We start from the raw sequence: 16,632 nt of genomic DNA, 5'->3' as shown, positions 1-16,632 counted from the left end.
TAATATAAGTACCCTATCAATCCTATTGAGCATTGGGTCAGCATGTCACAACCGGTGTTACACTCGAGTTAGAAAGCAAGTTCATATAAAGATGGGAACCAGGGAAGAGCTTTCTCAAACAAATACAGCATCTCAACAAATGTCAGTCTAGATCTTAATCTCCCGTTTGCAAGTGTTCAGTGTGCGTACTTTGTGTTGAAAAAAATAAAGCCCCACTTTGGCAAAAACAAGTGCCCTACTTTGCAACAGGGTTGAGCTGCTGGCTTTCAGGTAGAAGAATAATGCAACACTAGTACTACTATTGAAATATGTATTTGAGCTAAAAAAAAAGTGGTGTGCTATTATTCTTTGATGATTTACAGTGCTCCTGTTTCTAGAGTGGTGCGGAAGAAAAGAAGTAGATTCCATCAGTACACTTCTATATCGATTGCGTTGTCATCATGTAATGAGCACCAGCTCAAATAAGAGTAGATTTAAATACAACTGTACCAGAAATTCAATTCGGCTCCTGGGTGTATATGCTCTCTCTACCAAAAAATTATACTTCGAATGTTGAAAAAAATTGACAACAAATTCTACATGCACATCTTCACAAAATATGTCTGTTCGTTAAGTTTCGTGAGGAACAAATATTTTGTGGTCTATGTAAAAAAAGTAAAATTTCTCTTCTGAAAAACACTTATTTTTTGCATCGGGTATTATTTTTTTACACACGCCACACGACAAGTCACATTTTCATGAAACGACTTTTTGAGCGCATAGCATTTGAAGATGTACGTGCAATTTTTTTCTTTCAATTTTTTAAAATTTTAAAATAGCTGTAATATTTTTTTAAAATAAAGGGAGCATATGCTTCTACGTGTCAAAACACCGCTCTCCTGTAAAACCGTCAAATATTTTTTTAATTGAAAACCGTCAAACCTAGACAGCTAAGACAATAGCCAAAAAAATACCCCGGTGGGGCAAAACTGGGAGCCGTTGACACGCGCGCCCACGGAGACGGAAGCTGAAACCCCCCTGCCTCCACCACCGGCGGCTCGCCCCCGTTTCCCCTGTTCCGGTGGGCGCCGCGGCGGACTCCCAGCCCAGACACCGGAGACTCGCCACCTCCCGCTCACTCGTCTCTCTCTATAAGCAATACACAGACGCCCACCGAGCGAGCCATGACCCCGCCGCCGCCCCGCCTCGACCCATCATGCCGCCGTTCCTCCTACTCCTCGCCGCCCTCGCGCTCGCCCCGTGCCTCTGCCAGTCTCATGGTGGCGGCGGATTCTACGACCCGGCGCGGGTCACCCAGATCTCCTGGCGCCCCAGGTCACCTCACATTCTTACTTCTTTCCTTCCGACCTGCCCCTTCTCTGGGCGTGCCGCGCTCGCGCGCCACCTGTTTGTCGATTTGCGTCTGTGACAGTATTTGGTATGTCTGTCTGTTTGTGCGCGCAGGGCGTTCCTGTACAGCGGCTTCCTCTCGCACGCCGAGTGCGACCACCTCGTCAAGCTGGTGAGTCGCTGCTCTTCTCATGGCTTCTTAGCGGGTGCCAGCGCGCATGGCAGAGGTTGAGTTGTGATCTTTGTGTCATCCTGCCGTTTAGGCCAAGGGGAGACTTGAGAAGTCGATGGTGGCGGACAATGACTCTGGGAAGAGCGTCATGAGCCTGGTGCGCACAAGCTCCGGCACCTTCTTGGCCAAGCGCGAGGTATGGAAATGGAATCACCCTTGTTTTCTCGCGCAAATGTGCATGGTGCCTTCATTTGTTCATAGTCCTTCAAGAATTTGTTTAGTCGTACCGATTAAATCATGTTGCTGGGTCCTTCAAGAATTTGGAGAAAATTTCGCTGGATAAGGTTAGAGTACAACAGAAAGAGATAAACCCTAATTGATGGTTGTTATTTGTACTTTCGTTCTTGAGATGAAATGAGAGTGACTATTATCTGTGCAATTTGCTGGAAGGTAGTGAATCAGTAAAATCCTGAGAATAGCCCTCCTCTTGAATATATTTGACCAAATAAAGTAGCTAATGGTTCTTGCTATCTGTGCAAATCAATCTTGATGACTTAATCATTTTGGCAAATGCAGTTCATATTTCTCTAGTGCGGTCGACGAAATGGCCCTTGGAAAATATGTTTCTGCTGTTCCTTCTATACCATATGCATCAAACACCTAGAAAGATGTCAAGACCACTAATTTGTTTCATTTTCTTTGGTCAATTCAAGGATGAAATAATCTCTGGAATTGAAAAGCGTGTAGCTGCTTGGACGTTTCTCCCTGAAGGTATGTCGTGCTACCTTACTTGCCTTTCAGTCGGTTCAGGGCTAGAGGGCGTTCTCTAACTGGCTAGTCTGTTGCTGTATCAGAAAATGCCGAGTCGGTTCAGGTTCTGCATTATGAAGTTGGTCAGAAGTATGATGCCCACTTCGATTATTTTACTGACAAGGTTAACCTGAAGCGTGGTGGTCATCGGGTTGCCACTGTTCTTATGTACCTGACAGATGTCAAGCAGGGTGGAGAGACTGTGTTTCCAAATGCTGAGGTATATCATTATTTCTGAGATTACTTGAAATTTTCTGAGCCAGCAAGTTATAGTTATCTGACACATTCTTTCAGGGAGGACATTTACAACTTAAGGATGAAACGTGGTCTGAGTGCGCAAGATCTGGCCTAGCAGGTAGCCTTCAACCTCTTGCATGTCAAAAGTAATGTTTTCCACTTCATTGGCTGGAATTTAACAATATAAGCGTATCCTAAAACAATGGTTTCCTGTTCTTTTGCAGTGAAGCCGAGAAAAGGTGATGCACTACTGTTCTTCAGTCTCCATGTTAATGCGACAACAGATCCAAGCAGTCTCCACGCGAGCTGCCCAGTAGTCGACGGTGAGAAGTGGTCTGCCACAAAATGGGTCCATGTGCGGTCATTCGATAACCCTCCAGATGTAATGACGGACTTGCCATGTTCTGATGACAATGAGATGTGCCCTAGGTGGGCTGCTGTTGGGGAGTGTTTCAGGAATGAAAAATACATGGTGGGCACAAAGGATACCCTCGGATTTTGCCGCAAAAGTTGCGGGGTCTGCGATGCTTGAAACCCCCACCAACCTGAGTTGAATATGTTAGCATAGTGTTAGGCTGTTAGCTGTTTTCGCCACCCTTTCTGATTTACAGTTAGTGAGATGTATATTACAAAACCAAGTAAGTTACTTGAAGAATGGCATAAATGTTTACTCTTTTGTATCATGTAGTTTGACCTCAGAGCATCTTAATATAAAAGGGGAAATCAATTTTTTTTGTTTCAAATATAATCTGGTATGACCGGATGCTATAGAGTATTTATCCAGCAATGTACTGTACAAATAAATTGATTTGAGCTCTGATAGCCCGGAGCAAAATGTTGCTGACCCATCTTACAAATTCTGCTCTGCAAAGTCTGGTACTTCGTACTCCATGTCTCAAGGTATTCCTCCATTATTGATTCTGCCAACCTAAAGTGAAAATTGTGAAGTAGCACACAAAAGGTAGCTGAAGTCATGGTTGTTTCTAGCCTTTCTTAGTCATCAACTACAAAACTGAATGTGCTCACATTGGATGAGGAGGTAGCCTCTTCATCAGGAGGCAACCTCTTCAGCCATAAAGTGAAAAATGTGAGAGAGAAAGAGAAAAACCAAATCAGCTTTTGAGAGAAAGACATATTAATGGGACCATAACATGGCATGCATATGTCAAAAGTTTTATCCAAGCCTAGTTGGACAGCTGCCTCCATTGCTCATGCCCTTAGTCCCCACAGAAACACAGCTCTCATCACAGCCATGCTTTGGAGCTCACTTTAGCTGTTCAAAGCTACTAAGTTACAAGAAAAGAAGTTAAAGAGAGGAGGAGAGGCAATGGGGGGAGGGAGGAATCAGAATGGTGGAGCAAAAGCATTGCTTGCTGCTTTGGCAAGGCTGGTGTTCACTATCCTTTCTCTTTGCTACTTTAATCGCTCATTGTGCCTTCGTTTTTCATTATTAGAAATGGTGCCATATCGAATTGAAACGTCACATTGGGTCTAAAGTAGATAAAGAATTACAACAAACCTCACAAGTATCTTAGAAATTTTTGAGGAAAAAATTGAGCATTTGTAATAGGCAAAGCAAAAGCCTCTTTAGTGAGGTGTGATACTTTGATAGATGCTACTGCTGAAGCGGCAATATATTTTCCACATCTCATATGAAGATAAGAACCAAAGCCTAGACAATTGCTGTTGGCCCTTCTTTGCTGGCCTGTTTGTTTCCTCTGTACCAAAACTTATTATATGGTGTTCAAACTCACACTGTGACAAGAGAAAAAGAATGTACTAGTAGTATGTCTAAAGTCACTTCTGCCAAAAAAGAAAGGAGTTCTTGCCCACACCCCCTTTGCCAAGAATCTCTGGTGCTTGTTTCTTGTGAGAGGAAGCACTGCTTGGTTACTTTACAAAACTGAAACCCCCCACCACTAGAACAGCCTCTGTTTTCGCGAAAAAGCTAAAGCTGTTATGCTTAACACTCTCTTAAATAGCAGTGCTTAGAAGAAGATAGGCCATGCTACCTCCCCCCTAGTTACACCACAACATCCAGCCAGACCCACCATGACATTGTAGCTCTTGTTTTGTTCCTTCTTTGCAATGCAATGAACCATTCCTCTGCTCCACCATATTCAGCCTCGGAAGCTTCTATGCCTCGAGATGCGTGCCCTACGCTCGGCCCGGCGATCTTCCCGACTTGCCAGCCCCCCTGAAGAAAATTAATCAGGTTAGATTGAAAAAGTGCACTGGAACAACATATGCCAGTCTGTGTTTCAGCCAGGTGACCCTACACTCAACCGTTAGACCATCTGTTTGTTGCCCAGATAATTAATCATGTGGGTGTGCTAAGTTTGACTGCTTCCAGGCATGTAGAATAATCATTTCAAGTATCATAACTAGTTACTCATGATTGGAATATTTAGCTTCAAAAGAAAGGGAGAATAAGACCAATTTTACTTGCTTTTGCTGAAAGAATGGCATATCATCATAGGGGACTGTGGCTGTGGGTGTAAGGAGGAGCATATTTGAGCTCTTTGTTCTTCTCATGCTCTTTACAACGTTCTCAGTTCTTTGTTCTTCTCATGCTTTATGCTCAAATGAAATCATGCCTTGAAACATTTTTTCATGCCTGAGAAAATTCTGCCCGGCCTAAGAAAATTTGAGGAAAACAGAGCATATGGAATGTTGCAGACGGAACTAATGGCCTATCAATTGCAATATTATCAGCATTAGCTTATTACATGGTACATTAACCATGGCATAGACGAAGAACTTCTCCCTTTTAAAAGAATCATCATAACAGTAAGAGTGCATTGTTTTAAATTTGGTCAAAATCTCCAGTCTACGTTCTGCCACCCCTCTATGAAAAAAAAAAGCTCTGTAACAATGGCACACTTCAATCAAACAAATAGGATGCATTTCAAACTTCAAGAAACCTATGTATGCATGGCCCATAACAAATATGTGAAATTTTCTTATTTGCCAAATCAATGCAGATTTACAGAGTCACATGACCGGTGCATGAACAAGAAGAGACAGGAAATGAAGAAACCAACTCAAAAATTCAGACACACAATCTGCAGCGCAACACACAGAAAAAGGGAAAGTGAAGTGAAGCACCTGTTGTGGATGGGATCAGGGCCATTGGGCACCTTCCTCTCGCTGTCCTGGAAAGGATCATCGGCGCTGAAATCCTCCAGAGACCTCCTCATCTCACCTTCGTCACCTGCCGCCAGCATCCTCCTCCCTCCGATCGCCACGCCGCCGATCGCCGTCGTAGACGGCTTCTCCACCACCACTACTAATGACATTAAGACAAGAACTCCCAACAATATGGCTGCTGCCGCCGCCGCCCGCCTCCCGGACCCGGCCGGCCTTCTCATAGTACCAACAGGGTAGGCGCTCTTCGCAGCCGCGCGCCTCTTCCTCCCTCCCTCTCCTCTGCTTCTTCTAATGGAGGTGGACAGGTGGTCCTAGTGGCGGTGGTGGCGCAGCTGGGACGACGACGCTGGCTGCTGCTGCAATGTGGCTGCATATTATAATGTGGGGAAGGGAGTGGAGTAGAGGAAGCAGCAGCACAGGAGGGAGGGGCAGGGATTTGTGTCAGTCGCTGTTGCGGGTGGTAGCATTCCTGCATCTTGTTTTCTTCTGGGCTTCTTTTGCTTTGGCCTGATTCTGCCTTGCTTTTCAAGGACTGATGCAGAGGAGAAGCAAAGCTAGTGAGCCAGCCAGCCAGCCATGCTTGCTTTCTTTTCTTTTGCCTATGCCATGCATCACTCTGCTTTTTTTCTTTTTTCTTTGAGTTGTGCTGTTTTCTTTTTCTTTCCAATCTCTTGTTTGTTCTGGTGAGAAAAAAGACGGTGGGAGAAAGTAAAGTTTTAGGAGCCATTCCTGTCTGAAACTCTGAATCCTGATCCTTAAGGCTGTACTTGGTTCTCCGTCTTTTTTTTTTTGAACTTGAGGTGCTCTCCATCAAGTACGTAGATTCCTCTCGGGAGGTGAATTCAGGCCGCATGCGTGTAGTAACAAAAGAAACGGGAAAGAATTTCATCTTTGGGTAACTCTAGGAGAGGGGCATGCATTGCCATGGTAAAAGTGAGGTCCCAAAGCAGCTCCAAAGTGAACAGCACCCTGAAGAAATAACCACCACTTTCAGGCGATGTGTCACGGTGCTTTTTATTTTGGGGGTTAAGATTACAAGGCGGCGATCTCCTAAAAAATCAGTGTGCTGTGAATCAGATGCTTTGCCAAGTTCCCGTTTGAGATGACATGTGAGCTTGCTTCCTCGAATGAAGTCCATCCATTTAGAACTGGATCGAATCTGTCCGATTGCTCAATGCTGATCACCCCTACATGTGAAATCGATCGAGAGAGAATGCACGCAGAAGCTCAATACTGTGGCTGAATGATCCGTGTTTTATTGTGCACGAACGAGCAAAACCACTGTAAAGTCTTTATTTTGAGCTTCTTTTTCAATCAGCCTCCGCCTCATAACAATTTTTCTACGGAGCAAGCTTGAGGAAGTCAGAGTATTGGGCTCAGGTAGTGAGGTAGGACCTGGCCCGAACCCAGCATCCGAGCCGGGCTCGCCCCTAACTTATCTGCTGAAGCTGACCTGAAGCCTGAAGATTTTTTTTGTATAAAATAAATGATTTGTATATGTTATATCCAAAAAGTAATATAGTTAATATTTGCATTTGTAATTCAAAGTAAGCATTTCCCGGCCTCTGGATGGGCTGTACCTGGGCTTGAAGTTTTCACCTTTAGCAAGCTCAGCCCAAAACCCGATGTACAGCCTACTAGGGAATTCAAAGCCTTTATGAAGCAAAGGACCAAACTAGTCGGATATATCTGAAATAAGCTGACATAGTTGCTGCCTTAGATGTTCTAAAAACAAAAGTTGCTGCCTTAGAATCCACTGTGACAACGTCGGCAAAAATGAAGCAAGCATGACAATAGAATTTTAGAGCAGAATTAGCCATATGTAGATTACCATTTGGAGTGACAAAGAAAAGTTAGCTAGTAACATCGGAAATACTTTTGTACACCCACGCATGGGTGTGGGTGTTTCTATCACCGTTCATTTATTCCTCGAGATTCGTGCCCACCATGGTAGATAGAAAGATTCCTTTCTCTCTCCTCTTTTTATCCGAATCTTAAAGCACAATGAACGGTGACGGAAACACCCACACCCATGCGTGGGTGTACAAAATCCACTCTCCTAGTAACATGCATAACTATATAGTACACTTGGAAAAAAAATCCACGCAATGTAAGTTCAACGTCGGGAGATGTTAGTACCACCACATTTTTGGACAAGGCATTTCTGAACCCAGGTGTAGATGCTCCTGGTTCAATAAAAAATTCAGAAAAAATAGCAAAAAAATTCAGAAATATCTGAATTTTTTGGACAATGAACATGAACAAGTGTTCTATCACTGGTGGAAAAAGGGCCTTTAATCCCGGTTGGCAACAGCCATTAATACCGGTTGTGCAACCGGTATTAAACATGCGGGACTAAAGCCGAACCGCGACTAAAGGCCCGTCCACGTGGGCGCCAGGCGACGGTCGGGGCGGAGGACCTTTAGTCGCGGTTCTTCTGGCCAACCGCGACTAAAGGCCGCCGCAGGTTTAGGGTTTTAGCCCCCCCCTAAACCTGGTTTCTTTTTAATTTGTATTGTTTTATTTCTTTTGTGTTTTATTTTAATTTTGAAGGAGTTTCACATATTCTACGGTACTACATACATGCATATGAATGTACAATTTCAAACAAATTTGAAATTAGAACCAAAAATAATTCAAGAGCAATATACAATATATATTCAATATCATCGGATGACCATATACAATTTTGAACAAGTTTCCATACATAATTTAATGCATATGAAGTTGTACGTCCTCTACATAGTGTTCTCCTTTAGGATCGACGACTTCCCTCCTGAACCATCCAACTAGTTCCTCTTGAAGTGGTCGGAAGCGAGCTTCTGGACTAAGCATCTTCCGGAGGTTATTCCTCTTGACATTGTTATCACACGGAACCCGCTCAGAGGTGTATCTCCGGATCATCTCACAAACATAGTATCCACATAGATTGGTCCCCGGTGGCTGAATATCCCCAGTCGCAGCCACTGACCTTTTAAATTCTAGGTCTTGTTTGAATTCACCGACCTTTTCATCTATGAACCGTCTCCAAACCCTACGAGGCAAAGAAAATTAAATGAACAAGAGAGTTATTAGTTACTTGATATTAGGAAATGAACGAAATAGGCCGATCGATATACTTGATATTATTAATTACTTCTGCATCATTCTTCTCATGTCGGCCCAAAGCTTTGCATCCAGAGTCAGAGAGTCGTGGACGAAAACTGTGGAGGTGTGAAATTGAATTACTAGCAGAATCCAGTGAAACCTGCGGACACGATACATGCACAGTCATGCATAACTCATCGATTAGCCACATACCATGCATGAAGTAAACAAAAGAGAATGTGCTCAAGACAGAAACACTCACCCAAAATGGTAAGGAAATAGAATATCACTTTTGAGTTCCTGCTTTGTAAGAAACCGCCACAGATCTTCCTCCACGTCGGCGGGGTGTTTTTCTAACACATATCCATTAACGATGTGTGGGTCAATGAACCCAACATCATGCATGTTCCTTACTCTGCATTCCTTAATCTTCATTCTGCATAATAGCGTACACAACAATATAGTTAGGACATATATATAGTGCAGGCAATATGAACGAGATGGGGTAGAAATAAATCACTTACAGAACGTAGCAACTGATGATAGATTTGTCGAGCTCGCGCAGATTGAAAAGATGGAACAATTCACTCAGATGAATTGTTACATAGTAATGTTTGAAGTGATGCTCATGTCTAACTTCTGCATAAATATATTCTTTGGCGTTTTTATTTTTTATGTAACCCTTGTACCATTTCAGCAGACTTTTCATTTGTACAGGTAGATCCTCTTCCTGCGCAGGCTCGACGAGAGGCCCATTCGGCACATATGTAATTACTACCTCCTTCACTGGCGCCTCATCAAGGCCTAACAGTGCACGAAGAGTCATACCGATCAGGGCCGCTTGCTCTCTGGCACCCGTTACGGTCATTCCCTATTCTGCCGCAGCTGCTATGATTGTGGGGTCCATTAGTTCAGCATCCGGACCGGCGGCTTTCACTATGAGCGGGGCGATCGATTGTTTACTTTGTTTCCCGAGCTGGGCAACTCGTTTCCCGCTTTTTTTACTTGCTAATTCTTTCTCGGCCTCCTCCAAGGCTTTCTTCTCCTGCTTCTCCGCCAGCTCTTTCTTCTCCTTCAACATGAATGCCTGCCTACGAAGTTCACGTGCATAGTCGTCAGGCAGATTCTTCGCGGCTTGTGACGGTGTGCTCAAAAATGACTTAGCCCACTTCTTTTCCTTGTCAGAATATACTGGCTTGGGCTCGGACTCTCTTCTCACCTGGCATTCCGCCCTCCATTTCTCATGGTGAGCAGCCGCGGCCGCGTCGACTTCCTCGGCACTACGTTCCCAAGGCCTCGTGGGGAGAGGCTTCAGCGATGGCTCCGGTACCTTTGTGGTCTTAGGTACATAAGGGTCCGGGTTAATAGTCCAGGACTGCTTCTGCTTCTTCGCCGGAGGTGGATTGGGGGGAGGCGTCTGTTTACCCGCCCGGGGCGGACTGGGGGGCGGCGGCTGCTTACCCGCCGGAGGTGAATTGGGGGCGGCGTCCGCTGACGTGAAGGAGGTGTAGGTGAAGCACCACCACCACCACCACCGCCGCCACCGCCACCACCACCGTAGGGGGGTGGACTTGTTGGCCTTGGCGCCTCGCCTAGAAACATGATAAACTTCTTTTGCCATAGAATGATATGGCGCTTGACATCTCCAAGTCTTCTCTCCCCTTCAGGTGTAGCAATGTCAATCTCCAGGTCCTCAAACCCTTGTACTATGTCCTCCACCGTGACACGAGCATAGCCATCTTGAATGGGCTTGTTGTGGTGGAGTGCTCCAGGTTCACATGGTAAAGCACTGCCGATGGCTACCTTCATGGACATGTTCCCCATTGGATAATACATATGACATTCTTTCATCTCCTTTACATCGTCCACGGGGTAGCGAGGAGGCTCCGGTGCAGTAATTTCGATCGCCAGAGGCTCCGGTGCAGTAATTTCGATCGTCGGTGCATGTGCATTAGCACCAGCCGGTGGGGCCTCCGTGGAAGCCACGCTGCTTCTCCGCTGCTGGCTTCCGAGATCCGGTGGATGATCTTCATGCGTCCGAGCTGCCTCTCTTTCTTGTACTAGACCATCCAGGGTTTTCTTCATCTCATTGAATTCCGATGCCAACCGCGCCACAACATCTTTTTCCCGATCCGCCTTTCTCTTACGGCTTACGTAGCTCGTAGGGGTCATTTTCTCGGGAAAACCCATCTTCCCACGAAATGACGCCTTTGCCTCGTACACGTCCTCCGTGTTCAGGATTCCCGAGGGCTTTTGTCAGCTGGTCATTCTCTCTGTTGAACTTGATCTTCCCCGCTTGAGCATCCCTCATTGCGTCAATAAGGGCTTGGGTGGGTTTAAACTTTGTGTCTCGGTGGGTACACTCCCCTGTCACCGGGTCTAGCGTTCCCCCATGCCCGTACCACCAGCTTTTGGCCCTAGGGTCCCATCCCTCGGTACCTAGAGGGATTCCTCGCGCCCTCAGGTCATCCTCCATCTTCTGCCACTTAGGCTCCGAAAGGCGGTATCCTCCTGGCCCCATAATATGATTTCTTAGCCGCATTTGCCATATTTTTATCCGATATGGCCTTGAAATCCTCTGATTTCTTTTGCCTCACAAATTCGGGCCAATCATCTTTCAGCTTCTCATACTGTCCGGTGAAATCCGGAGTCTTCCCCTTCTCGACATATTGAGCCGCTAAATTTTTCTTGTATGTCCGGATGTCGTGGCCATCTTCTGAAGAGCGAAATCTTTGACCAGCCTCCTCCTCTTACGTCCCTCCGGATCGTCGTTACCGAATTCATCTTTTTTGCGGTATTCCGGAGGTAGAACGAAATGCTCCATAAGCGTTCTCCAGCATTCCTTTTTCTTTCTCTTGTCGACGAAACCGGAACCAACACGTGCCTTCACCGGCTCATGCCATTCCTGGACGGTGATCGGGACGCTCGTCTCTAACAACGACTCCGCATTGGTTGATGAACTTGGTGTACGCCTCTTCGGGCTCCAGCGGCTTGCCTTTTGGACTGATAACATCAATGGTATATATTACTCCTTGTTTCAGCGTCTTGGTTTTGCCACGCTTTTTCTTCACCGATTTTTTCGACGATCCGCTGGCCGAGGGCTAAAATAAGAAAGAGAGTCGAGTTAATACACATATTTATTGAAATCGGTAAATTTGTATCACCAGCTGAGGCTCAATGTATATATATACCTCGCCGGAGGTGGTGATTGCTAATTGCTTATCAACATCGCCGGAGGTGTTTGTCGACGGTTGACCTCCATCAACAGTGCCCGTTCCTTCGTCATCACCTCGCTGACGACCTTCATCATCACCGCCAAGGTTCAGATAAGAAGAGATATCCTCTTCTTCATCTTCTTGGGGCGGCACATAAAGAATGTTGCCGTTTATGATGCCGAAAAGATGTGCCTCGGCTCTATCGTCCGCCATATGTATCACTCCTGAAAACATGTAGTAAAAACTAATTAATTGTGTATATGCCAGCATTATCACATCTCTTCTACATATAAAGAGAGAGGGCGACGAGGGAGGCGAGAGGGGGGACGCGTATTAGATGTGTATATGCGGACGATCGACCTCGCCTCGCAGCTAGTGACCGCGTGACCGAGAGACCGGTGGCGGTGGCGAAAGGGCGGCGGTGGCGAAAGGGCAGTGGCGGTGCCGAGGACAACACACATAACCCTCGCCGCCCCCTCTCGATCCCAAAAAAAACACCGCGCGTATACGGAGGGGGCGACGAGGGGCTCGCTGCCCCCTCCGTATACGCGCGGTGGTTAAGTCAAATTTTGGTTAAGTCAAATTTGAGATCTTTTTTAAGTGAAATTTTAGTTCATTTTTTAGACAAACTTTTAACTAAAATTTTAGTTTTTTTACACAATCTTTTTAAGTCAAATTGTAGTTCTTTTTGAGACAAAATTTTTAAGTCAATTTTTAGTTTTTTTAAGTCAAATTTTAGTTTTTTTTACACAATCTTTTTTAAGTCAAATTGTAGTTCTTTTTGAGACAATTTTTTTATGTCAATTATTTGTTTTTTTAAGTCAAATTGTAGTTCTTTTTTTACACAAACTTTTAACTCAAATTTTAGTTATTTTTTATTTCAAAATTAACAAGAACAAAAACTAAAAAAGAAAGAAAAAAAGGCAGGGCCAGTCGGGGGCTGCTCCTCTCCCTCTCTCTCTCTCTCACACCGCACGGCCACACGGTGGCCGCCGGCCTCTCTCCTCTCTCTCTCTCAGGCGAGCAGAGCGGCACCGGCGAGCAGCGGCGCGCGCGGCCACGACGTCGCACTCTCTCCCTCTCCTCTCTCTCACTGCGAGTGGCGGCGGCGCCGGCGACGACGAGGGGCGACGTACGGGACGGGCGCGCGCGCGACAGTACACGGTGTGGGCGGGGCGGCGACGTACGGGACGGGCGCGACGAGAGGGCGGTGGCGACGGCGACGGCGAGGCGCGGCAGCGTGACGGCGAGTGCGGCGATCGGCACAGACGACGGAGAGGGCGAGGAAGAAGAGGAAGTGATGCACCCGCCGCCCGCGCGGATATTTATAGGAAGGGGCTTTAGTCGCGGTTGGTGTGGCCAACCGCGACTAGAAGTACCTTTAGTCGCGGTTGGCCACACCAACCGCGACTAAAGCCCTTTTTTCGCCCGTTTTTGCGGTTCCAGGCCAACCGCGACTAAAGGTCTTTTTCAAAATTCTTTCCATTTATAAATGTTATAAATACAAAATAATATATCAACAAATTCAGAAAAATAAAACTAATTCATTTCTAAATGTGAAAAATACAAATAATTTATCAAAAAAATTAGAAAAATAAAACTAATTCATTTCTAAATGTAAAAAATACAAAATAATATATCAACAAATTCAGAAAAATAAAACTAATTCATTTCTAAATGTGAAAAATACAAATAATATATAAAAAAATTCAGAAAAATAAACTAATTCATTTCAAAATCTTAAAAATGCAAAATATGTATCAACAAAATCAGAAAAATAAAACTAATTCATTTCAATATGTTAAAAATACAAATAATATATCAAAAAATTCAGAAAGTAAAACTAATTCATTTCAAAATCTTAAAAATGTAAATAATATATCAAAAAATTAAGAAAAATAAAACTAATTCATTTCAATATGTTAAAAATACAAATAATATATCAAAAAATTCAGAAAATAGAACTAATTCATTTCAAAGTCTTAAAAATATAAATAATATATCAAAAAATTCAGAGAAGTTCTTCCCGGCCGCCTCTGTCTTCCCACAAGTTCTTCCCGGCCCGTCTTCCCACCAGTTCTTTCCCGCCTATGTCTTCCCGCCATTTCTTCACGCCTCTATCTTCCCGCGTATAGATGCTTCTGCTTTGTCTTGTTCCTCCGACAGGGCGTCGTGCGCTACCCACGCGTCCTTATCCTGCCGACAGCTTTATTCACGGTTGCACCCTCCAGCCGGGACTAAAGCTTACCCAAATGTCCATATCCCACCGACAGTTTTGTTAGATGACACAAAAACCACATTTAGTCCCGGTTGCACCCACCAGCCGGGACTAAAGGTTAGATGACCAGCTCTGGATTCCTCCTCTTCTTCCCGCCATTTCTTCCCTGTATTCCCGCCTCCTGTTTTCCCGCTCCCATTTTCCCGCCATTTCTCACTACATATATGTAGCCCGGCTTGGCCAGCATTATCACATCTCTACAATCTCTCATCACTCTCTCATGGCTTCCACCGCACCCACTCTAACCTACCGGCGAGGTGGAGGAGCTTTGCGCCTCGAACTACCCTTGCCCACCGGGCTACCGCGTCCCCGCCGAGCTGGAGCCTAAGCGCCGGAGGCGTGCCGGTCCCTCCCGTCCCTCGAGGTGCTGCGCGCCGGGCGGCCATCACGAACCACTACTACCTCGATCTCACGCCAGAGCAGCTGATGAATCCCCGGCTGGCATCCCGATAACCAGCATACTTGGGACGCCTTCTTCATCAATCGGCGTGACGGGGCGCTCGCCGAGTATGAGGAGGACGGTGCCGCCTCCCGGGAACTTCCACGAGGCCGGCCGTCGGCTATGGTGGTACGGCCGGACTCTACGGAGCATCATGGACTACATCACGGCCGGCGATATCCCCCGCCTGCGCTACCCTCGGTTCGAGCCACGAGCGCTGCCCGACGACGAGCGGCGACGACGACGCAGCGACGACAACGGCGGCAACTTAGAAGGCGACGACTACCAGTACAACGGCGGCGACTATGAAGACTATGAGTATGCATATTATACGCCTAGGCAGGAGTATGACTAAGTCACTCCAAATTTCATGTATCATCAGTGGTATTTATGGCATGGCCAATCAATTTCGGCAATGTTAGATCCACCAAATCCCATGCAATTACGGCTCCTCTAGTCCTTTTCCCATTATACGCCTAGGCAGGAGTATGACTTAGTCACTCTAAATTTCATGTATCATCAGTGGTATCTCGAATCAATCGAATCATTCGAAAATGGACACCAAACACATCACGGATAATATAATTCACATGATCCATTCAACAAAGTTTGGTACAATAAATTATTACACATCATTTCTTCCCTTGTGTCCCTGCTTGCTTACGATTGAGCCGTATCCATGGAGCATCCTCATCATTTAGCTTAATGCTTGGGTCGGTGTTCACTTTGAAGGGCGGAATTTCACCAAACATATTATAATCTTCCGACATGTCCGTCTTGCCCTCCACTCCCACGGTGTTTCTTTTCCACTGAAAGAACAATGTGGCGCTTTGGATCATCGCATGATGTACCGATCGTTTTCTTATCTTTCCGTTTCCTCGGTTTGCTACTCATGTCCTTCACATAGAAAACCTGAGCGACATCTTTCGCTAGGACGAATGGTTCGTCAAGGTAACCAAGATTGTTGAAATCCACCATTGTCATTCCGTATTGCTGGTCCACCTTTACCCCACCTCCTGTTAGCTTGAACCATTTTCACCGGAACAAAGGGACCTTAAAGGAGGGTCCATAGTCAAGTTCCCATATCTCCTCTATGTAACCATAATATGTGACCTTTTGCCCATTCTCGGTTTCTGCATCAAAGTGGACACCACTGTTTTGGTTGGTGCTCTTTTTATCTTGGGCGATCGTGTAAAATGTATTCCCATTTATCTCGTACCCTTGGAAAGTCGTTATAGTCGAAGATGATGTCTTGGCCAACATGTATAGTTGATCTACAACATCATCGTCATTCATTAAATGTTTTCTCAACCAACTGCCGAAAGTCTCCATGTGGGCCTTCGTAATCCGAGATTCGAGCTCCCCGGGTTGTCCTCGCGTAAAATATTCTTGTGTTTCTCAAAGTACGGAGCCACCAAGCTGGAATTGGTCAGAACTGTGTGGTGCGCTTCAGTCATAGAATGGCCGTCCATACATATCGTTGATTTCCTGCCGATCATGCCTTTTCCACTTAGTCTCCCCTCGTGTCGCGATCGAGGAAGACCAATCAGCTTAAGGTCAGGAACAAAGTCAACACAGAACTCAATTACCTCCTCATTTCCATAGCCCTTGGCAATGCTTCCTTCTGGCCTAGCACGGTTGCGAACATATTTCTTTAATACTCCCATGAACCTCTCAAAGGGGAACATATTGTGTAGAAATACCGGACCGAGGATGGAAATCTCTTCGACTAGGTGAACCAGGAGGTGCGTCATAATATTGAAGAAGGATGGCGGGAACACCAACTCGAAACTGACAAGACATTGGACCACATCGTTCACGTAGCCGTGGTAGATCTTCCGGATTGAATACCTTCGAGAGATTGCATTGAGGAATGCACATAGCTTCACAATGGCTACTCGAACATTTTCCGGTA

General features: G+C 45.6%; 2 protein-coding genes across 2 annotated transcripts; one reads left to right on the top strand and one right to left on the bottom strand.

Moving 5' to 3' along the window:
- The first annotated feature begins 1,183 nt into the window (after window positions 1–1,183).
- LOC124700868 (probable prolyl 4-hydroxylase 6) lies at window positions 1,184–3,259 on the top strand. The gene is made up of 7 exons (XM_047232928.1): window positions 1,184–1,314; window positions 1,444–1,501; window positions 1,593–1,697; window positions 2,215–2,272; window positions 2,356–2,531; window positions 2,606–2,666; window positions 2,773–3,259. Exons 1-7 carry the CDS (start codon window positions 1,196–1,198, stop codon window positions 3,078–3,080), a joined length of 885 nt encoding a protein of 294 aa, XP_047088884.1. The 5' UTR covers window positions 1,184–1,195; the 3' UTR covers window positions 3,081–3,259.
- Window positions 3,260–4,646: 1,387 nt separating this feature from the next.
- LOC124701969 (CLAVATA3/ESR (CLE)-related protein 25-like) lies at window positions 4,647–5,919 on the bottom strand. The gene is made up of 2 exons (XM_047234069.1): window positions 5,657–5,919; window positions 4,647–4,745 (listed from the first exon to the last, which is right to left on the bottom strand). The coding sequence occupies exons 1-2, from the start codon at window positions 5,917–5,919 to the stop codon at window positions 4,706–4,708; spliced, it is 303 nt and encodes a 100-aa protein (XP_047090025.1). The 3' UTR covers window positions 4,647–4,705.
- Window positions 5,920–16,632: the final 10,713 nt, after the last annotated feature.

This window comes from Lolium rigidum, chromosome 3 (assembly GCF_022539505.1).
Source record: "Lolium rigidum isolate FL_2022 chromosome 3, APGP_CSIRO_Lrig_0.1, whole genome shotgun sequence".
Classification (NCBI taxonomy): Eukaryota; Viridiplantae; Streptophyta; class Magnoliopsida; order Poales; family Poaceae; genus Lolium; species Lolium rigidum.
Note: the sequence above shows the minus strand (reverse complement) of the source record. Positions and strands in the feature narration are given on the sequence as shown.

Bases quoted from the DNA above. Each gene is read 5' to 3' on its own strand.
- LOC124701969 (XM_047234069.1), bottom strand. From the start codon at position 5,919: ATGAGAAGGCCGGCCGGGTCCGGGAGGCGGGCGGCGGCGGCAGCAGCC. The intron at 4,746-5,656 runs GTGCTTCACTTC...AATTTTCTTCAG, and splicing joins CCTGATCCCATCCACAACAG to GGGGGCTGGCAAGTCGGGAA.
- LOC124700868 (XM_047232928.1), top strand. From the start codon at position 1,196: ATGCCGCCGTTCCTCCTACTCCTCGCCGCCCTCGCGCTCGCCCCGTGC. The intron at 2,273-2,355 runs GTATGTCGTGCT...TTGCTGTATCAG, and splicing joins TTGGACGTTTCTCCCTGAAG to AAAATGCCGAGTCGGTTCAG. The intron at 2,667-2,772 runs GTAGCCTTCAAC...GTTCTTTTGCAG, and splicing joins CGCAAGATCTGGCCTAGCAG to TGAAGCCGAGAAAAGGTGAT.